Source organism: Pholis gunnellus (assembly GCF_910591455.1).
Source record: "Pholis gunnellus genome assembly, chromosome: 19".
Classification (NCBI taxonomy): Eukaryota; Metazoa; Chordata; class Actinopteri; order Perciformes; family Pholidae; genus Pholis; species Pholis gunnellus.
Genome location: NC_136546.1, coordinates 16,455,107 through 16,478,530, shown reverse-complemented (window position 1 = coordinate 16,478,530; position 23,424 = coordinate 16,455,107). Strand labels below are relative to the sequence as shown.

General features: G+C 43.7%; 1 protein-coding gene and 1 long non-coding RNA gene across 5 annotated transcripts in view; one reads left to right on the top strand and one right to left on the bottom strand.

Moving 5' to 3' along the window:
- Positions 1–3,645: 3,645 nt before the first annotated feature.
- On the top strand, positions 3,646–6,370 carry LOC306711803. The gene is made up of 3 exons (XR_013767530.1): positions 3,646–4,061; positions 4,574–4,761; positions 5,770–6,370. It is a non-coding gene; the product is annotated as an uncharacterized lncRNA (long non-coding RNA).
- A 6-nt stretch (positions 6,371–6,376) lies between these two features.
- epb41l2 (erythrocyte membrane protein band 4.1 like 2) overlaps positions 6,377–23,424 on the bottom strand; it is a 43,565-nt gene continuing 26,517 nt past the window's right edge. For 2 of the 4 annotated variants that reach the window (XM_079180845.1, XM_079180846.1), the window contains exons 15-24: positions 19,616–19,666; positions 19,398–19,433; positions 16,409–16,576; positions 14,673–14,741; positions 13,663–14,286; positions 12,328–12,456; positions 11,919–12,017; positions 11,585–11,665; positions 10,111–10,225; positions 6,377–9,762 (exon numbers count right to left, since the gene is read on the bottom strand). In XM_079180845.1, the coding sequence (XP_079036971.1) occupies positions 10,121–10,225; positions 11,585–11,665; positions 11,919–12,017; positions 12,328–12,456; positions 13,663–14,286; positions 14,673–14,741; positions 16,409–16,576; positions 19,398–19,433; positions 19,616–19,666 (1,362 nt within the window). In that variant the 3' untranslated portion in view covers positions 6,377–9,762; positions 10,111–10,120. Of the gene's footprint in view, positions 9,763–10,110; positions 10,226–11,584; positions 11,666–11,918; positions 12,018–12,327; positions 12,457–13,662; positions 14,287–14,672; positions 14,742–16,408; positions 16,577–18,599; positions 18,660–19,397; positions 19,434–19,615; positions 19,667–23,424 lie in introns of all 4 variants that reach the window. The other 2 variants (XM_079180848.1, XM_079180847.1) reach the window with 2 other exon arrangements.

The following is a 23,424-nucleotide window of genomic DNA, read 5'->3' as shown; positions in this document are numbered from 1 at the left end:
TCATCGAGTACAGAGAACTTTTTCTTTTTTACAGAATACACTTTGAAGACAGGAGCTAACAGGGTTTACAGTGTAAGTCCTGTGAGAGATGATTAAACAGCATTCTAGAAATTATTATTAAATAGATTGTGTTTGGAGCAATTATGTGCATTAGTGGCTTTGGAAGCGGCATATCACAAACATAAATCAATCAAACAAACATCCAACATAACCCAAGTCAGAAAGGCGTATGAATTGTCCCGTCGTATGACAGATATCATGCATGTGCAACAATCTACAGCTGTGATAACCACAAAGGAGATTTCTCTTTACTTGTTTCCTATCAATTTCGACGGCCTTGGCATCATGAGAAAGAGACAGAGAGGTCGTTTCATCTCACCGTACAATCAATGAAACACAGGATCCGTTCCCACAGCACTGAGGACGTACACAGACAAGCACCCACCCACACATCAGACCACACAAACACTCACACAAACACAACAACGCTTATCAAAGTGGATGCTGCCTGGTAACCATGCCAGCAGACACACACACACACACACACACACACACACACACACAGAGGGATGAGGCAGAATGTAAGAGAAACCCAGGAGGTTGACATCAAAGTATGATCTCCGTCACTATCCCACAACTTCACAGACACAACCCTGACGCAGCGGCTTCCTATCTGCTTCTATTCAGTCATTTTGTTCTGCAAACACTTAATCAGTAAATGATAAGCACGGTCCATTTTCGTCAAATCTTCCTAACGCCACATTTCCACTGCATGGCACGGCACTTCTGTACTCAGCTCGCTCTGTTGGTTTCCCATGAGCTTGAGTTGAGAATGGTGTCTGGTACTTTTTTTTTTGGTACCACCTCGGTCGAGGGCCCAAGCGAGCTGAGCCGATACGAGAAGGTGGAGTTATTCAATTCCAAGGGTTCAGCGAGTGTCGCGTTGAAGATGATGTCACACTGAGAGGGTACTATCTGTGAAACAAAATAGAGGAAAGTAGATGGGACCAAAAGTGAGCTGGGGTCAAGTCGAGACGATCCGAACCATGCAGCGGAATTGAGGCTCATCCTCCATGAGTGCTTTGGCAGCGACAGTACACATGAGAAAATGAGACATAACATGAGAGAAAGCAAACAAATGGGCTCGTTAGCCTGATAAAAACAGTGGTGCTGCAGAGAACCCCAAAACAAGCCACAATCTTTTTTTCCCTTTTCTGTCCCAGACAAGCTTGCTAAATGATCCAAATCCAAAATTGCTCCCGGGCATCAGGGGAGCAGTCTAATCTGATCTGGAGGAAACATTCACCCAGAGTTGCTGCTGCTCAGAGGAGATTTTCCAAGAGATTTGAAACTGGAGTTTCACTTCCTCTTCCTGCAAGAGACACGCAAATATTTCACCAGCCGTGTTTAATAAATAATGAACATTTGTCTCTATTGTGTGCTTGTTATTCATTTGTATCTATTTTACTTTCCCAGTCTGTTGATTTAATCATACATGCCATTTTGGAATACAAATGAAATTAAATGAGATTAAAAATCATATCAAACAATACACAACATCACCACCACCAGCTTTCTCTCACAAGCCTCCACAAATGGATCAATAAAGAGCGGACACACACACACACACACACACACACACACACACACACACACACACACACACACACACACACACACACACACACTCACACTCACACTCACACCTACAGGAATACTGATCGCTGGCTAATTATTTCTTTGAACATAGAGCAGAGACACACACAGAGAGGTGTTCTCCAGAAACAGCTCCATTGTGCACCAGTCAATTAGAAAACAAGCACTCAGGCACATAGACACAAAAAAAGACTGAAACACACACACACACACACACACACACACACACACACACACACACACACACACACACTTCTTCTCCAAGAATGAACCCATTATGTCCTGATCGATCAGGGGAAACAAGAAAGCTGATCAATTCTATTGACGCCGATGACAGCGTCGATCACTTTGCCAGCGCTTCTCACCAACCGCCGCCAAATGAAGCTTGTGATGTTATCACCTAAAGCCCGCTTCCTCTCCCCCGAGAGAAGATTACCGGTATGCTTAAATGAGTCTCCACATGACAAGAGTACTGATGCTGAGATCTGAGTGAGCTGAGTGTCAGACTACACAGAGAGCAGGGATACTTTCTGCTGTTCCGAGTGAGAACAACGACGTGTTCGCTGCAAATATAACACAGACGTTCCAGAGGCCTCTCAGAGCAAACACAACCTGCTTCTGGTTTACTGCCAGCTTGTTATATTAAGGTGAGACACCCCCAGGTGTGTAAGGTTAACATTTTAACAGATATTACCATGAGACTTATCCAGTTGATTACTTAAAGTCAGTTTACTGAACTTTTATGTTAAAATAAGCAAATGAGGCCTTATCTAATGCTATTTTTTGCTGAATTTAGAAGACAAAACTGAATTTAATAGAAAAAATGTAGTAAAATAAACTGTATTTTGGATGTTTTCTTTCCACTAGTCATGTTATGAAAGCAAAGTAGCCTAAAATCTCTGACCAGTGAATGAAAAAACTATATAATTTGCCTTAAAATGTTGTCAGTTAAAACTGCAGATGAAATATCTGGTGTGACCAGCAGTGCGTCAGACTTTTAGAAACATCTTAACATTGAGATGGTTTGCCTATTAGTTTGACAGCTGGGTGAAGTTGAAATAAAGTAACCTAAATCTGTCTCCTCAGAAACTCTTAACTGTTTATTTATAGCTACACCCACATCAAAAAAACATCTTGTTCTATCAGTAGTAATAAAGTCAGTCATTAGTGGTGAGCATCTAGTTCTCTGATGGATCTCCGTGATAATAAAGCAGCGCTGACAGGAAATGATGAAACTACAAAGCCTGCAAATATCAAAGGTAAAATTGACAAAAAATGCCAAGAAATCTCAATTACCTTTTAATACCTGATAAACCTTTTATATTCCTTTGTTATAGTTTCTCAAAAACGGTAGTGTAAGCATAACAAAACATGAAGTGAAAGGCAAATGTGCATTGGTGGAGACCAAAACAGAGCTAACAGGAGAGAAAATATTGCACTTACATTCGCCATTGTGCTGTAACAATGCAGTCGAGGCTGATGCCATCAGTTCCTGTTTTAAATGAATCAATGCTGCATCAATGGGTGATCAATTGATGATCAGATCAGAAAGGTATTAGTGTCTGTTGGTGAAAATAAAGACAAAGGAAGACAGAGAAGGAGAGAGAATAGACGGAAGAAAAGATGGAGGAAGAGAGGAGAAATTAGAAAGGAAACACTGTGTGTGTGTGTGTGTGTGTGTGTGTGTGTGTGTGTGTGTGTGTGTGTGTGTGTGTAACATTACTCGAGGCCCCAATGCACACAAAGGACAAACAAGTATTAGTTTGTTTCCACATGTTCCTATTTTGAGGACTCTGAAACCTGCAGTAAGGCCCCAGCACTACACTCACACACATATATCTCTGTCTCTCACACACACGCATATACACAAAAACACAAAAACACACACACACACACACACACACACACATGCAGACCTGACCAGTAGTGCTAATCTTCTTAGCAATCACAAGGTTTGACTGTTGGAACAGAGCAAAGTTCAGCTCGTCATCGACAACAACAGAGGTGGTATTTCTGCCAATGAGAGCGAAAGAGAGTGACGGGAGGGAAAGAAACTCAAAGAGACGGATTAAAAAGAAAGAAAGACATAAAAGAAGAGATGGAGAGAGAATCCCAACGTTTACCTCTGGACTGAACCAACTATCTTTTCTCCCTGAGGAATTATTCTTTGGATTATCTCCCTATACCTTCAGCAGGGAAACCTGATGTGACACACTGACGCTGACTCAAAAACGTCACCTTTGAACCCTCTACTCAATTCTCGGCTACTGAAGACAACTTCACATCAGCAGGGGAAACTGTCGGGACAACTATGCATTAGCTCACCGGTGATATCTGGCAGCCATCTGCAAGAAGTTTCCACCAACATCCATTCAAACCTGCCTTCTTTGGGGAACCTGGAAACCGTAAGTAGATGTTTTGAACGATACCATCTAACAGCTGCTGTGCCTTTAATAGATCAAGATGGCGTATACCTGTGAGTGCAGTGGTTTGTTTTAGGACACTCTGACCCTGCACCAGTATGAATGTTTGTTTTTCTCTACTTCTGATCCCGTCAAACATCAAGGAAATGACACAAAGGACTAGAACCACCACCGCTACAGTGCTTTGTTCCCAAAATGAGTTTTAATTAGGGTTGAGTAATATGGTTCAATTAAATAGCATGATAAACATATTTAATCTAAACAAATGTCACAACATTTTTTCCATGTATGGATTGGCATCACCACTGAAAGCCAATAATCTGATTCTGTTTTTCACATTTCCTACACAAAGTTACATCTTTAGTTCAAACTTCTACAACTACATTATTTCCCCCGTCTCAGCTTGAATGGTAAGTCGTTCAAAGGTTTTCAAAGTAACATGAATTTAACAATCTTTTGTTTCCTCTCCCCTCCGCTTGCTTCCTCCCATGCAGGAGCAGTATGGAGGTGCTGAGTGGCCCCTGGGCCGACTTGGCTCTGCTCCTTCGACAGACCGTCATGCAGACGGACAGAGAGACAGACAGCTTTCTTCCTCTCTGGCTGTTTGGCCTGCTGCTGTTTCTGTGCGTCGGTCTGCTGCTGCTGCAGCTGATTATCTACCTCAGCTGGAAACTCAGACAGGGTAGGCACTTTACATGTCCAGCCCATGATCCACAACCTCTTGCTATGTTACATTCATGGTGCTGTGCAGCTAAATGGACACCAAAGGGACACGCCCCCCTCCAGGGCCATACTATAAATACAGACACGCATCACCACATTGTAAGGATTTATGCATAGAAATGTGAGATTAATATTGCATGCCACCAATCGCTGTGGCTGCCACTACACAACATGTCAAGGTCAAGAAAATATTGTCATGCCATCATCCACAGAGAAACATGGAGTGTGTCATTGTATCCGCAACCACACGCAGACAGCCAACTATGTCTTGTAGAAGTCTCGTACACGTCGTCTTTTGAACAACACCTGACAGCTCATGTTGCTCATGCGGGTAGAAGAAATGTTTCGGGGCCCCGAAACCAGGCTACACTCTATAAATAATGAAAAACATCCAAAATAGGCTCCAAAAAAAATAAATAAATAAATAACTTGGCAAAGTGACGTTTTCAGGACGAAACTAACTTTGAGAACTTTGTGAAGATACTGATCACTGAGACGATTCGTTACTGGCCTGGTTTGTGTGTCTGTGTTCGTACATAAATGTGTGTTAACTGCAGATGCTGGTGCCCTCAAAGCATGAACACATTGGAGAAAATTGCTTTTCTTTCATCCGTCTGTGTGTGTGTGTGTGTGTGTGCTCCGATAAGTGTTTTGATGCGTGAACCTCACTGTGCTTTGCTTTAACCTACTGACACACTCAGTCATGGACACATCCAAGGAAGATTATGAGTCCACTTTCATCATCTGCTCCCACTATTGCTGGATATACTGTATGAAAGTGAAAAGTACTTTTACATTGACTTTCTTTATATAAGCCCTAATTTGTGATTCAAAATTACTACGGTATTGATTTGGGGATGATGTCATCCATAAGACGAGCAGTCAATTTAAAGCCTCCAACTGGATCACCTTCCTCAGTTCATCTCTAGACTGTTTTTTTTTTCTTTCTTCCTTTCGTCCACCACAGTAGACGATGATCTGTCGTGGTGTCCGCTAGACAGAAGGGCCATCTACAGGCAGACATGCAGAAGTACACACCAGAGGACAAGGAGTGCTGGGTCGCACACTCACACCTGACAGAAGACACACACTTCATCAACGGAGCGGACACCTACAACCTGCTGAAGTGAAGTCCTGGAGGAGCTCTATGGAGAAATGTGACTATTGTTAACACCAGCAGGGAGGGACATGATGAAGGTGCTTTCAAAAAAGATGAATGCTGGAAAGAAAATCATTGCTTGTCAAAGACATGGAATTATGTCAGGTGTCTTTAAAACCCTCAGGTAAATCTGGACGTTATCAAGAAAACTGTCTGTGACCTACTTTATTGTCTAGAGCTGTATTTATTTTTACCCTCTTGTTAAAGCTCGGGACAAAGTTTGAGAAACTGTCACCCTGAAATGGATCATTTTTGTATAACTGCATCCTTACGTTTCATTATTATAGTCAACCTGAGCTGAAGATACTAGACACTGGCTAGTTTTATGAACATTAACAAGCAGGATTTAAGTTTGTATCAATAAATGAAGCCATGAATGAATGAATGAATAAATGATCTGCTCAACAGGTTTCAGAGTATAACAATCCTTTATTTAAACAGTGTTACACAGGGGAGGAGTGGCTGTGGGTGGGGAGACACAAGACATGTAAGCTGCTAGATAGAGAAACCCTACCGGTGATCATCGGCTGGCTAAAGAGGAAACGATGAGGCAGCTGCGGTTGGTTTTCCAAAAAGTGTTTATGTACAAAGTTGTTTTTATCTGGGAGAATACAAAATGATGCTGGTATCAACTGACACTGCTTCATCTGTGGCACAACGCCTGAGATGTAACTGTAAAGAAGAAGGTAGTCCAATTATCATTCGCCTTTTAAAACATCACACAGAAAGATGTGTTATTAATTAGATCCCATCTAATTGCAATTAATTGTGTTATTTTACACGTAACACTGCCCCCCCAAAAATGTTACCACGCTGAGATCCCTGACAGTTTTTAAATCAGCTGGCGTAGAATCATCATCATCTGTCGGCGCTGTCTTTGTCTCAATAAAAATGACTGGCAATTGTATATTTTGGAAAACCAACCCCTTGCCGCTCTCAAAGCTCCTGAGATTGGTTAAACCTGGAGATAATGGTAAAAAAACTAAAAAAATGAAATGGTGGATAACATTTTTATTTGAAGTGGTGTTCCTTTAAAGTCAAAAATAAAACATCCAAGCGGGCGCACAATAAATCCCACCTTACCGCAACTAGATCACAGAGAAAAGACAACGAATTATCAGAAAGTCTACAAATATAGTTGTGATATTTTTTTGTTTTTTTGGAACAGCAAAAGCTTCCAAAGCTGCCTCGTGTTGTTAATGTTTTTCTGCTGCTTTGTCTCTTTACAAGAGGGGCTGGAGGTTAAAGCTGCCCCCTCATCTGGAATGTGATTTCACTACATAGGAGGAGGTCAGACCAGTGTTCCCCAACAGAGAGCCTTGCACTGGGCCTGAAATACGAGGCACGCGCCATTTCAAAATGTGGAGAATGTGCGTTAGTATTTCCTCATTCAAGAGAGATAAATGCCTCCATGTCCAGTCTGACTGGAGGGTTGAGACAAATCTAGGCAGGTGCAGGTGGAATGTCCTCATATCAATCTGTGGCACTTCTTTGCTTACACGCAGTTTCAATTTCAGGGAAGTTTGTTTTGTTTTCTCGCAGCTCACACTGAAAATACGCGTCGACTTCATACGTTCCAACTCATTTAATGCCACCGATATTTACACAAAGTCACATTTCTGTGGAACATTTGGGTAAAAGGACACCGAAAATGAATAAAACATCACGCGATTCCTCTTAGGGGGTTTCGAGAGAGCACTTCAAACCCCTCGGATCCACTTCCCTTTAAGCTGCGTTTCACTGTGATGATGTGACCGTTTCTGTTCGTAGTGCACCGGCAGATTCAGGGCGTTATGATTCTGTGTGGTTCAAATTAAAAAATACAACTGAATGTCATTTTTGAAAACGGGTCAAACACATGAAACCACTCAAATGCTGAAGAATATTTGGTTTGCGGTGAAAAGTTACAACACAGCCGGCGTCAGGGCGAAGATAACGTCATGTAGACTGTATGAGCCGAGATGATCAGTCATCTACACACTCTCAAACCAAATCAACACAGTAGCCTCCGATCTAGACTCGCTCAAGATAAAGAATGTGTGAACACATGCTGGATTTACTCCCAGTTGTCATTGTATCTAGAAGGGGTTCGTTGCCATTATCTAGTCTGGTATGTAAAGAAACTGGGAGTGAAATTAAGTGCCGAACTATGACGACAAAACAGGCTCTGATGCATTATTTTGAATTTTGGACAGAACTGTTGTTCTCACTGCATGTCCTCATTTTGGTACCTGTGCTTGAATTGCAGATTGTGTGTTCAACATTGCCCGAAGAATATCAAAACGGCTTTTTAACTCACTTCAGGATGCAAAATAACTCGAGTGCCCTCGTCAGAGAGTAACATGCAACATGCATCTAATTCTTCTCCACTCCCAAAGTTGTCGCCTCTATCTCCCATTTATGCTTCAACCTTACTGGTCCTCTCTCCCAATCACGAGTCAGTGTACGGCTCCCTCGCTCCCCTGGGGCCCAATGGGAATGGCTAGTGTCGTAATGTGGGCGGGCCCAAGGAGAGCGTTCAGCTACTGAAAACGCTGCGTTACTGCTCCCATCTAATAACCTTTGTTTTCACTGTACAGACAGGTGTACACACCAGCTTTAAAGTCAGTTCATTTTCAGTCTATTTAGTAAAAATTAACTCTAAAATACAGTAAAACTCACAAATATATCACACGGAATTAATTCCAATGTCAATGTGCATTCCCTACTGTAAATGGTAAAATGTCTTCTCGTCTTGGAGTAAAAAGTGAACTGAACTGAAAATGAACTCACTAAGCTGCTGGTCAACACACACACGGAATGTGGATGAATATGAACTAAACTTACAGAAAAAAAAAATAAGACTGAATCATAAAAATTCAAAAACCTGGTTGATTGTTTTTTTTACTGCAATATTTTAAGTTACAGCTCCCCGTTTCCTGTAAGTGTTAGTAATAAAGTGTGATAGTGTTCTCCCATTGAGCTTTTAATTGATTAAGTTACACAAAAAAAAATCAGGTTGTGTTTTTGTGTTGTGTTTTCTAATTGTTACTTTAACAAGTTTAAAAATACCGTGTTATATTATGTTACTCTCCATTTACAACATAGTGAAGTGAGGGAGGGAGCTGTAATTTAACTTTTTTTTTTGTAGGAATGTACCAATTCCACATAGCTGATACGGAACAAAAGAGTACAAAAACGTCAGCGTCAAATCAATCACATTCTGACCAAAATAATGACGATTATAAAGCTTTCTCTATTTCAAATCGCCATCTTTTGATAGATGAACAGAAGTTAAATCTGCTTCGACTTTTGAGCGAGTGAGTTATTGGAGTGACTGTTACTGGGGAATAATCAGTACAATGATACAACAATCATTTGTAGTCTGATGTCTCATCGGTGCATTCCTGCAGCTTTAAACTTTGAAAAACATGACAGACACGCTACATCTCATTTTGTAAAACAGTTAAAAGAAGAAGAAAAAAAAAAATGCACTATTAAAAAATAGAAACACGCTAGAAATATTAAGCTAACGAAGTGGTTCTTTTTTGTTCCCTCGGAGAGAGAGGGGATGTTATTTTTTTTTTTAGTTTTTCTTGGTTTTTGGAGTGAGGGTGTTCAGAAGCACCACAGACATGTAAGAAAGACCGACTGGGAAGAGATTGGCAACTTCTCTCCCGTTTGTCTACCCCCTTCTCCTCCTCCTCCTCCTCCTCCTCCTCCTCCTCTCCTTCTTCTTCTTCAGTCAGTCAAGGTTGGTTGTCGTAGGTTGATGGAGGTCATTCAGCACCAGAGAGAACGGTCTTGAGGGGCCCTTCAACTCTGGGAAAATAGAGGTGAAGGCAGTCAGCCTGAGTGGCGTGATGATTGGCACTCAACATTAGTGTTCCTACTTGAAATATTTCCTTTTGTCCTCCACACACAGACCTCCATCAGCCACTGCCTACCGTCCTACATGTAACATTCTCTTCCTTCAACTCCTTTCACATTGTGATGGTGGCTGATGGTTTTAGCAGCTTCATGTGTGGGAGCTTTTTTTTGTTCCAGCTCATTGATTTTCAGTTTTTTGTCGCCCGTTATTAAACCACTGTATGCACCCCCGCTGTTAATAAAGACCTCCAATATACGAATAATAATAATAATAAAAAGGGTTACTATTATTATTATTACCTGAGTTCAGTCAATCCTCCTCCTCAGCCAGTTCAGTTTCTTTATGAACCACCACTCTGGTAACAGACATGTCAGGATGTTGCTCTTTGGCCTCCTTAATGGCCTGGGCCAGTGCCTGCAGTACCGAAGGGCAACCACACAGTGGCAGCACCGAGCACAGCGGGCAGTGGAGGAGGTGGAGGGAGGGAAAATGGTGGAGTTAAATGAAAAATTAAATAAGAAGCATAAAGAAAAAATGACAAAGAATGCTGGATTTACGGTCGATGTGACTTGTGCTATTTTACTTCTTTGGGTTAACTGAATGTTTAATAATGGTGGTGGGGGGGGGGGGGGGGGGGGGGGGGGGACTGGATGAAGTAAAATACCTTCAGACACATCAAGTGGAAACATCAATGTAAATCCAGCAAATCAAACAAGACAGGCAACTTAAACAAACCAGTGCACGAGGGATCGTGCATAAAGATCCACAACTAGAACAGATTTCTTTCTTTGTCAAATATTTGAGATGTTTTGAGGGCGCTGCATAGAACCTCCTCTGGAGTGAAAGACACCAAGAGAGTATCAGCAGAGGGGCTCCCATATTTCAAATATCTGAAATGTCTCACTGACTTGGCCAGGTTTATAAACTGTGTTTTTCCAATCAGAGCATTCTGCATGTATATGGACAATGAGACATTTATATTGTTCTGAGTGTTCGCAACCATATTGGGAGAACAGCCTTCCCAATTTTAAAGTTCTCTCTCAATTTCTATGCATAAGTGTCGATGGTTGAAAAACTGGCCTTGCACATTGGCCCAGTTCCGTGTACAATAAGAGGACAGAGAGATAGATATTGGTTCATGTTGGGGGAACTCATCGGGATGTAAAGATCCTCAAATTAAGGCTGAAATCTGCACTTCAAAAGTTATATTTTTCATTTAAAATCCAATATGCTTGTGAACAGAACAAATGTCGGTGTCATTGACCAAATGCACTTGGACTGCACCAGATGTGATGTAGCACTCATCACATCTGGGACAACATGTAGAAATCGGACAATCAAAGACAAAGACGAGCAGCACAATGAGACAGCACGAGGCAAAAAAACAAGAAAAAGGTTAAGACGCCATTTTCTGGATGCATGGATGAATAAGTGAAGAGACGGATGAGTGGAATCTGAGTGGGACTAATGGCATGTCTTCATGATTAATACATCCCATTGTGCATTCAGACTGCAACGGCAACATGATAGACACGTCACCAGACGTCTAAGTGGTCACTTAAGAAACCAGAACGATTTGTCTGGCAGGAGAGCTTCAGCATGTCCCTAAAAAAAGTTTTAGAATTCTGAAAACTAAATGTAAAAAAAAAAAAAGGTGCAACATTTTGACTTAAGGTTGAATTAATACTCTCTCACACCAGCCACATTTGGTCAGAATAAAGCGACCCATCAAACCAAGCGCGGCGTGGGTACGCGCTGACCGGGGACACTGACCTGGTCGTGGTCGATGTCACAGTCTCCAGTAATGACGATGCGCTTCTCGATCCTCGTCTCCGATAGGCCGCCCTTTAACGTCTGCAACAAAAAAACGTACCACAACAATGCTTTGACGGCCCGTTATCTTGGGATCATTATGAACTATTAACAGCCGCCCGGGTGCTGGTGATAACATGTCAGAGCAGATAAGACGGAAATATCACAAAACATGAGAGAAACTGACAGAAGAGTACAAACACTGTGTATATATTTCAATGTGTCTGATGAAAGAGATGTAACGTCTTAACGCATCAGGGCACAAGAGAATATGTGTGTGTGTGTGTGTGTGTACCTTGGTAATGTGTGTGGTTGTGGTGGTACACAGAGATTCAGAGGTGATTGTCTGAGCAGTCATCAACACTCCAGGCTCGCCGTCGCCATTACCATCCAGCTGATAACAGAGGAGACGACGAGAGATCATTAGCCGTGCATCAGCATTAGAGTGTCCCCGTCGGATGTTTGATGTTCAAAATGAACTCTTCTCCCAAAAATAATAAATGATTTCCCCGAGGAGGAAGGAATTATACAACGCATTGTTTCTAGGAAAGAAGATTTTTTTTGGGACATGCTTTCAAAACTGAACATTAACAAGCCTTAAAATAATGATGGCATCTAAATGTTTCCCACAAATACAATATGAATGCTGACACAGGAAAAAGGACAAAATGAACAAAAGCTCCCCGTGTTTCTCAAGCGTGCACCTGTGCGGCTTCGTATGTGATGGTCTTGGTTTCCGTATGTACGATGGGCACTTCCTTTGTAGCTATCTCAGTTTTCTGGGCCGCAAACGTGTCTGATATAGTCACCATTTCTGTCTTTACCACAGGTGGCTGGGGAGGGATGAGAGAGAGAAGTGAGGAGGGGGGGGGGGGATGAATACAGAGAGGGTTAATACATCAGACCTGAGACAGTTAAGGAAACATGTTGCTCTCTACGCACTAGCTTTGGAATTCACTTCAAAGTCAATTTCTACAGATTCTTGTGTGTTCAGAAAAAAACATGAAAATGTGTGCTTGATTATCATCAAAAGTGGTACATATAGCAGTAGCAGTAGATGTGGAAAACACAATATTTGCGAGTAAATGCAACAAAATTCATGCAAAAAACAAATCAAGAGCTTCCCAACTCATGCAAGTACACATCACGAGACGCAGAACACGACCACGACTACTGCCGGCGATGCACAAGCGACAGCTACAACAGCAGCACGACTACGAGAAAACATCTTTGGCGTCAACGTGCGACTCAAAAGTACAACACAGCACGAACATGCACGACACGCGAGCCCAACGAAACAAGCGGCGCTCAAAAAACGACAGCGGCTAAAACAAAAGGCGGCCATTGATATGTAAACGAGCATGCGGCGATGACGTGCAGATGGGCTGGAGTGGCATTTTCCCCAAAGTGCTTGGCAATGATGATTTCCACAATGCCGTTACCATGGCGACCGTGACGGGGCCAATTCTAAAAAAAAAAAAAAAAAAAAAAAACGCCAAACGGAAGCATCACTGCCAAACACGTGGAGGACACACACTAATGACACAAACACAGTAAGCACACACACACCAACGCTGAAATGCGGCATGCAGAGCATCATGCATCCTCCACTTAGGCCCCATATACTTCACAACACTAATACAGGAGGCAGTAACAGCAACACACCACACTATGTGCAGCAGGAGAGAACTAGGCATGGTGATGATGGTATGAAGTATGAGGATAGTGGATAACACAGAAATTAAAATGTATGTACGAGTATGGTGAAAAACTGTGTAGGGAGATGGTAACTTGACACCAAAACACTGGTAATGATTTCATTTCATGAGTCTGTTTTTAACTGTATTAAAGGAGTTCCCACAGAACAAACGTGAGTGTGAGGATGTACATGGGGCTTAAATATTCACGCAAGCAGGAAGGAAACCAGCACTGTGGAAAGCAGGAAGGAGGAAACAAAGTAAATCTGGGTGTTTCTACAGCTGGTAGGAGGGATCAAAGGCCGGTGGGAAGCTCCGCAGTCGGCCCGGTGAAGACTTTACCTCAGAGCAACAAATAACCTGTGGCCGGTATTCTGCTTCGGCCAGAAAGGCTTCTCCGTTCATTTTGGGCTCTTCCTCTGCGGTCACGCTCTCCTCCGGCAGGGTGTGACCATTCAGGGCTTCGTCGGGTGTCATCTCTGGATCATCGGCTCTCTCCTTCGTCTCCCTCTCCTCCTCTGCATTCTTCTCCTCCTCTGCATTCTTCTCCTCCTCTGCGTCCTCGTTCCTGGACTCCTCTTCCTCTCGACTGGTCGCCTCTACAGGTTGACCGACTTCAGCTGGAAGGGAAGGAGCGTCTGGAGCCGACACGTCCTGCTCCGCCGTCTTATCCTCCTCTTCCTCCTCTTCCTCCTCTTCTGGTATTTGGGTATGGCAGATGGAGACGTTTGGATGGTACTCCGCTTCCTCTTCGCTCTCGCTCTCAGAGGAAACGCTCTCCTGCTTTGCCGCTTTCGCTTCCTCCGCTACCACTACTTCCGCTTCAACTGTCACTTCCTGCTCTAGTGTTTCCTGCTCTGCAGGTGGGCCAGCAGGGGAGCTGGTCGTAACCGTGACAAGTCCGGGTTTGGGTGCTACGGAAACCTCTTGGACGACAACGGTTTCTTCGATTTCAACTTCGGTTGTCTATACACACACACACACACACACACACATGTACACAAAGTGCACAGACACACGCAATGAGGTGCACCACACACATACACAGCAAACGCATGGGGACAGAAAAAAAAAAACACAGAACATGATCATTGAACATAAATAAATGAAAATCAATATAATACACAACATAAATCTGAACTGAAAAGTGAAGATGGAGACGTTCAACTGTGGAGAAAGAGGCACGAAGATGTAAGAGTGAGGAAGACAAATGAGGAGTCACAGAATGGACGGCTGCAGCCGGAGCTTTTGGCATTTCAAGCTGCCGGAGGGAAAATGGAGGCATGAAGGGAAACGGTGGAAGCGTCACCAATGGAAGGCTGCATGGATTAATAGAAGAAAGTTAGATCCACCTTCGCCGGTTCTTTGGTATCGGAGATCGCGTTATCGGCAGCAGCTGCTTCCGCTTGGGGCGCACTCTCCTGCGTGACAGAAAAGTTACCGTGACAATCAATCACACACACACACACACACACACACACACACACACACAGCAGCGACGACATCATCATTGTTAGCACTTAACGTCACCGAGGTGTGACACTGCGGTGCTCGTTACGGCGGTAACAGGGGACAGGGATGGATGTGTTGTATGGATCCTCCATCCCTTCCATCTCCCTGGAGTCTTTCATGCACAATCAAGTTGGTTTACATACAGCATCAAGTTCATTGCAGCAGGCGGCCAAAGAGACGGGATGAAAAGAGTTTGAAAAGAAGAAGATCCATGGAAGATGGATTAAAGAGGGAATCCCCATCAGTGAACACAGAAGCTTATCTTAAAAGATAAAACGATAAAAGGGAGCGTGGTAGTGAAGGCAGCAGTCTCTTTATGTGGATGACCACAGGAAACATGCTGTAATGAATTTAGTTTGGACTTTGAAATGTCCTGTGTGCCATTTTAAAAGCTTGCGTCTTTCTTTTTAGTGAAACAAACTGCTGCTACTTCAATACCTGCTGCTTTTTAAGAGATATTTCCCCCTGAAGGAGCTGGTAAAGAACAGCACAAAACTAACAAGAGGACGTCCTAACATCCACGGCATTCCCAGCTGGTAGTCGCTTTAGTTTAGATTTACCATGCCCATTATTCAGGATGAATGGTCCCCCGATACTAAATAACTACCATTCATCCAGCGTCCACAGCAGGCGTTGTGGACAGCTCGCGTCTCTTTGGTGCAGTTTGTGAACACATCTGGCAAGCATCTTTAATTCACTGAGGCATTACAGGAGGTCAGAGTTTACTTTCAGCGACTGAGCCGAAAGTAAAGCCCGACTCCTAAAATGTTCAGTAGCAGCACCTCAGTGGCAGAGAGTGGAGCAGCGGCGCTGCAGACAGCAGTGAGATGTGAAGTAGTAGACGCGGTTATATCGCCGTCTAGAGTCGGCTCAGCGACACTGCAGGCGGGTAGAGCTGAATAAAAGCCAGCGCCAGAGTGTCTACTGAGAAGCACGGAAGCTATCTCCTCTTCAAGGCTCTACGGCAAAAACACAAACACAGAACGCAGAGAGGAAGAGAGAAAAAAAAAAAACGTTTGAGAGACGACAGATGGAAAAGAAATCCCCAAACACAGCAAGAGACACGAAAACAAATACGCACAGAGAGAAAGAGCAGCCAAGCTTTACGTCTGTGTCTTGTAATGATCGTATAAACCAGAACAGAATGGAACACATTTGTTTAGGAGATCAGAAAACAGCAGAATATGAAACAGAAAAAACTTGAATGACGTAAAATGTGAAGTCCAGCTGAAGAGAAATAAAGAATTGAAGCAGTGCAACAGTTTCTACAGAAGAAAGAAAGAAAACCCATAAAGTCCATGAAGTGATGATGAGCTATGAACATCAGGTTATGAAAACCCACCAAGGAGAAAGCATCAAATGAAAACGCTCCACTTAAGATCGAGAGAGGAGACGACTTTTGAGTTTTAAATCAGGTGCAAAAGCATGAGATGTGTACTTCTTTCTAATAAAAACCACATTGTTGCAACAAACAAACAGTTTTGACGGACTGCAATCATCTGCAAAGAGAACATTTCACCTGAAGTGAAATGCCTCACGCATCTCCTCCGACACAGACACATCCAGACAGACGTACCACTTGCTGTTGCTGTTGAATACGTATCGTTGCGGGAGAGGAGGTGAGGCGGTTCTCCCACTGGTTGGGCTGCGGAGGAGAGGGAGGCGGCGCCTCCATAAAGGAGCGTTTTAGCTGGCTAATGCTAGCTTGGTGTTTCAGAACGTCTTCTTGGGTCTTATCGTGGTCCTGATGAGGGAGGGGAGGGGGAGGGAAGAAGGGGGGAGGAGAGTAAATGAGATGAGTGAGGATAAATGAGGGAGGATGGGCGGTGGGGTAAGATTTGGGATGTGGGGCAGAGGTGGGACGGGTAGGAACGTGGGATAGATGAGGAGAGAGAGAAACAGAAAGGAGGAATAAAAGAAATGAATGACAATAGAGGGATGACAAGTAAAGGCCGGAGTAAAGAGAGGGTTGAAAGGAAAGATGGCCAGATGAAGAGAAAGAAAAATGTAATAGGAGAAGGAATGAGGAAAGGGGAAGGGTGGAAGGGAAGGAGAGAGGGAGGATAAAAAGGAGGGAGGGATGTGGGGAGGGGAAAATTGGGTTCAAAACAGGAACATTAGTCTGTCAATCAGGAGGAAGACAAGATGGACGCCATGCCTCACTGGAGCCTCGTTTAAAGGGGTCTGGAATCTTATCACCCGTGTTTTGTTCGTGTGTGTGTGTGTGTGTGTGTGTGTGTGTGTGTGTGTATTTATAAGCAGGCTGCAGTGAAACAGGGTCTCTCCATCTTGTTGAAGTGTTTCCTCTAAATGAGGTCAGGAACAGCAGTGCAGAATGCACAACATGGAGCTGATCGTGGTCTCTATCTCCCTCCTTCACTGCTTTCCCATGTGAGACTGAGTCATTTAAATCAGTCACCACTGTCCCGTTCTTTTTATCTCCTTATTCTTTCTTATCCTCTGCCATTTTCTGTCTCTCCATTTCCACTGAATCTATTATTTATTTTGTTTAGAATACAGGATTCAATCAGAGACAATGATCTATTATTTACAGAGGAGATGATCAACATTTTCCTCAGATATCGACTGATTGGACCATAAATTAAAAATTGTTTTCCTTCTTGAATCGTACTCTTCTGTACGTCGTTAAGAAAATACATTTTTTTTTTGTCTTTCAATCGCTCAGCGTATAATACTACACACTATAAAGTCCCACTGCGGGACTACTAAAGGATTATCTCATCTTATCTTACTACAGATCATCACCATCAGTCCCACGTCGCATACAAAGTTGTTGTTGTTTTAGTAAGTTATCAAACGCATCACCCAACGCTGGCAGCCAATCACCAGAAAACAGGAGGAGAGCTCCTCGTGGGAGTTAGTGAGGCAGCGTTAGTCAGGTTAGACGCAGCCGCCTGCCAATAATCAGACTCTCTGATCAATCAAGGACATGTCACAAGATTTCTTCTTTTTTTAAAGCGCACAAAAAAAACAGCAATCAACATGCACAGAGCATGCAACACAGTCACGTTCACACACCGCTGACCCGATTCATAAAGCAGCTATTGTGAACACTGAGCGTGGGAAGTTCTTTGGAAGAGAAAGTACTCGACTGTACTGTTCTGATCAAATACATGTTTTTGCATTTCATAGATTCAACACTGAAAACCTCTTAGTTCCCCTGTGGTGCACTCAGGATGGGGGATTCACCTCTAGTTAACGTACCGGATCTGATCAGATCTGATCGAGCAGGATTGCTGCTGATCTAGGAACTGTAGCAGAACCTCTAATCGGGCCATGAAACCAAAACAATGAGCTAAAAGATGCTAAAACGCTTCGTAGAGCTCATGGGAAGTGGAGAATAACTCTGTGGGCTTGTCGCTGTGAGCGACTCCTGTCAAAGTAACACAACCCTTTAACGAACCGATGATAAAACAATTTGTTATAAATAGAATGTATGGCAACATTCTGAGTCATGTTTTTAAGCCCGTGTTCAAAATAAATGGCTGCGATGTGAAACAGGACAAGTAGCACTGAAACCATTTGGTACCAAAACATTTTCATACAAAAACAAAAAGGAAACAGCTGAGCATAAACTCGATATTCAATCATCCACACGCAGGCATGCAACAGAGCCTGAGAGTGCGAGAGGGCAGCAGTCTTGTACAGTGTAGTACAGTTCAGAGGGAGTTGTAGTTCTGATGGCGTCAGAGTACACAGAAACATGTAGTTCTCATATTCGGCCATCAGACGACGCCAGTACCAACCTCCAACATTAAATTACTGTGCCTCACATAAATATTGTCCCCATGCACTCTCATTGGACTCTGGAAGGCAGACACACAGTGAAAAATGAAATGGAGAAAATGAATTAAAAATAAAGTTATGTACTTTGCTTTACCTCTACAAAATAAAGTAAAATTTGGAACAATCAAATAAAAAAATAAATAGTTGAGTGTAAACAAAGAAACAAAAAATTGAGGCGGTGACACGGCCAAAATGTCTCAAACTGTGAAGGCTGGAAGATGGGTACAAGCACAAATTAACAACATTTTGGTTTCATTCATTAAATGCTCGTTCTTATACCCATGTTGACACATAAAGAAACTCCAAAGCAACACCAACAGACATGTACAAAAACCCCAAAACCCCCAAAACCCCAATGTGCTTTCAGCAAAAAACCCAAAACAAGAATGAAACACAGATATGAACCAGAAACCAAACTGAAACTGAGAAACCAGAAGCCACAGCAGAGCAACCGAAAAGTGAGGATTTTGGGTGAAAGTGCCCGTTCAGAATCAGTTTTTACACTCAGAACCAATCTGTAAACAAACAGCATTATTATAGACAAATGTATAACTTCATATCATCAGTTATCGATGTAAATATTCAGAATTTTCTTTCGGTAACTGAGAAATAAAAAAAATGATTCTGTGTCGTCATGTTGGGACAACTTCACCCGAAAAGAGATGTGAACCAAACCAACAAACCAAACCAAGTCGTACCGAGCGAATGATTGACAGACCAAATCAAAACAATCAAAGCAGTAATAATAGTGAGTGAACCTGAGAGGGGGCGAGCTCACTGGCTCCCAGTGACTGCTGATGGGGCGAAATCAGGGAGAGAGTGAGGACAGGTTAGGTTCACTGCATGTGTGCTCCGCTCCACCATTACAACCCATTTCCCTTCAATATCCCCCCCCCCCCAAAAAAAAAACACCTTCACTCTAGCTCTTGGCAAGAGAATTTGCAAAGCATGCTGGGTAAAGACGGACCCTACAGACCTGGGTGGGCGTGGCTTCCGCATCACCAGGGCTCAAGTCCACCTCCTTAACCTTCAACGTCGTAATGACAAAAATGAGGAGGGTAGGGGCGCGAAGACAAAAACAAAAAGTGTGAAATGGATGATGGGAAAAGCTGGTTTTCTTTCCCCAAGCGACCTCGGGTGTCAGGGAGCGCTGCTGGTCATGTGACCACAGGAGTCTGAGATGGCCAATAAAAGGGAGGCATCAGCTGCTACGGACCGCTCTCCTCAGTCTGTGTCGTAGTGTATTTCTACGACACGACACATAATGTTTCTCCTTAACAACTGTTGTACACCAAGTCCCATCCACGGTGTCTACAACGAGTAAGATGACACCACTACTGTAGTTCCCGTGGAGGTACGGGGACGATGATTTAACTACTCTCTTGGTGCTACGATGTTTTCCACCAGAGGCCAGCCATCACCTCAGTAGACTTTTAATTACAACAGTTATTCTGGCAATGAGCAGAATATTTCGGTGTTCTTTCCAACCTGCCTCGTCTGTTCAATCTGCACCGGCAGCTTCTCTCGACCACGGACAACGCCAAAAGGCCACCACAAAAATGATATCATAGTTTTACTTAAAACAGTGAGACGCTCAGGGGAAGTGTAACACTGTTTACTCTCAACGTTCATGAGCAATAATATGCAAACCAGCTGTCTGTGCTACAGGTTTGGGGAGCTTGCTGTATCTATCGGCATGTACAATTACATCATCTAATAAACGACTAATCTTTCTCTGCACTATAAAGGCAAAATAGAGCAACTGAAAATGTAGGCAAAAATAAATTTAGTTTCTTATTTATCTTATATATTATGGATTTATACCATTACATCGCTTCGTTTGGTGAGAGTGACATTAATCTGCGGAGTGCCTTTTCTACTAATAACGACTCATTATAAAAGATTTAAAACACATCAAGTGGTGTAAGCGACTCTCAAAATGTGTTCTGCCCGTCACTAAATGTTATTGTATTTTCATCCTGCCCTAAAATCTCTGTACAGTATTTAAATCTCCTAATATACCTTTATGTTTCTCTACATTAAAAGCGTAATAATATGTTCTCTATTTATCCAAAACTCTGAGTCTTAATAGTTTATTTAATCCTACTTATTCTAATCTTTGTTCTTCATCATAAACAATACAGTGGGGTAGGCGGGGTGCAGGGATCGAAGGAAAGCAGAACATTTTAGGTAAGGAAGGTGGAGGTGCTGAATGTACGGACATACAGTGTAAACAGAGGAGGAAAAAAGTAAAGGGGAGCGGTAGAGGTGTGTGCGGTGTATTTATGCGGCAGGATCGCACATCTCTTGCGTCCAGGTAGCGCTGGTGTGAGCGTGGTGCCTGACGCGTGGAGGCGTGTGCGCCGGTGTGAGCGGAGAGCTTAGCTGATCCTCCGACTGAGCGTCTGGCTTCTGACAGATAAACGTTGGCAGAACTGCCTTTCGTTGACAGGAGACCACGTTCTCCAGGTAGCACAGGGTCAGGCCGAGGGGCGTGGCTAAAATCAGGGCCAAGACCAAGGACTGGCTCGCTGTCAGCATCACGGCCAACAGGAAGACGACTAAGAGGCAGGGCAGGAACAGAGGGGAGGGATTAAGGAGGTACCGGTGTATGGACGGGGTCAGGTGGGAGCGAGAGAGGGAGGAGAGAGAGGGGCGAGACGGGACGGAGAAGAAATAGGAGGGCAGAGAAGAGAGAGAGGAAAAGGAAGCGACGATTGGAGGACAGGTGAGAGAAGAGATCGCGGGCAGCCGTAGTCGTGTCGGGTGCCAAAGAACAGCAGGAACCAAACTCATAAGTTTAGCAGGCAGGTAGCTCGTGATAAATGCCACCAAACGAGTCAATCTTAATGCCAGACTGTTAAAAAGCTGACGTAATCTGGGCGCAACGATGCATTCGGGGGCCCTGCTTGGAGGCGCGGACTTGAAAGTGAGCTTCTGAGTAAAAAACCTCAGTTTCTTGGTTAATCCTGAAAACAGCTTAGTGGTCGGACACCTGTTTCCATTCTTCCCCCAGATGGAGAGGAAACACAGGATGAACGAAACATATTTAACCACACCCCTCAGAGAGAACCAGCTCCACCAATTTGGTAATCCGGCTGATGCTCCGGTTTCAGGCCGGCAGCCCTCCTCGACTTCGAAAACCTCTGCGCTGCATGTTTGGGAGCTAGCGATTGGGGGGGAGGCCGGAGGGTTTTGTGCGAGGTGTTCGAGATCGGCCGACTGCTGGTCGGAGAAAAGGGAGATGGTGTGTGAGGGAAGGGCCCACAGTGTGTGCGCGGCGGCGGAGGCGGCGTGGTCTACGAGGTCGCCGTCTTCGGAAATGTCCGACAGGCTGTGGTCGAGCTCAGAGATGGTGTCGAGGGAAGGCGGGAGGGAGGAGAGGGAGGATGAGGAGGAGAAGGAGAGAGGGAACATGAAGATTGACTGATGGGAGGTGGATTGCAAGGAGAGACAAACGCACACGGGGGAGAGAGGAGGGAAGGGAGAGACCCGTGCACACGTATCCACAAAGTGAGGCAGCAAGCAGTGAAGACGTCAAACAACAACCGACGCAATGTGCATTAAAAACATCATTTCATTTTGTTTTTTCATGAAATGATGACGGCACGCAAGAGGGAAGTGACAGAAGCAAAAATAAATTAAAAAAGGACGTGTGTGAATGAAAAGAGAGAGGGGAAAGAGACATAACATTAGTCAGTGAACAACACACCAAACACAGGTTAAAAGTGAGCACAGCAGGGTGGAACGCAGTGCAGAGTACAGATGTGTGCAGAGTACAGATGTGTGCAGAGTACAGATGTGTGCAGAAAAACGGTGTGTCGACAGGGAGCCACCGCTGGACCAGAGGCTAAAGACAGGAGGTCAATTCCACAGAGCCGGGTGTGTGAGCGAGGGGAGAGAGGAGAAACGGGGGAAGTGGGGAGAGGGAGGAGAAACAGGAGGCAGGCACAACATACAGTAATATACTAAGTAGTGTCCCACCAGTGGACATAGATCCCTGCTAAGGTACAGGACACTCTCGGGGTCTGAAGTGTCAAATCGAGTACATCTGCCTGGCAGCTCTAGATATGTTACGTTAGGATCCAAAGCAAACCATTAAAATGAAGATAATCATATTTATCTGGTTAACATTGTCTGTCTTGTTGGTCTTGTGTACCATTTTTACACACATATTCACAATTGAATGGGATAAAAGTGAGGAAGCCTCCCGGTCCTAGAGGAGGTTTAGTTAAGTGTCTAAAACATCCTGTGAACAGAAATGACATTAGCGTCAAAATAAATATGAACAAAGAGGTGATTTTAAGTCTTAGTAGTAACCAGATAAAAGCACCATTAAGGCATTTACACACCGGGGGGGGGGTATTTGAATATTACGCGTCGTGTGAAATGGACGTATTCAAAATGCACGACAAACTTTATTACTCCCTTGAATCGTGACAAAGGCAGCACATACCAGATCCACTGCCTCCATTCTATTCTTTCACAATAAAAGCCCAAGACATTTAGACTGCGTATCTGTTAGCCAGAGGGAACTCAGATACACTCAGCACATTCCGCTAATAGGAGACTCAATAAAAACAGCTCACAGTAGGTTAGGCTGTACGACAATTCACCTCAGACAGACTGCCAGACTCCGCTGCTCTGGGTAACATTCGCAGGCCAGTGTTTCACATTTCTGTGTTGTTTACTTGTCTCACCCCCGGTGTGTAAATGCCTTTTTAAGCTCCCAAAAAACCCCGTAACTATGCATGGTCCCATAGTGGTCTAATGCAGTCAGCTATT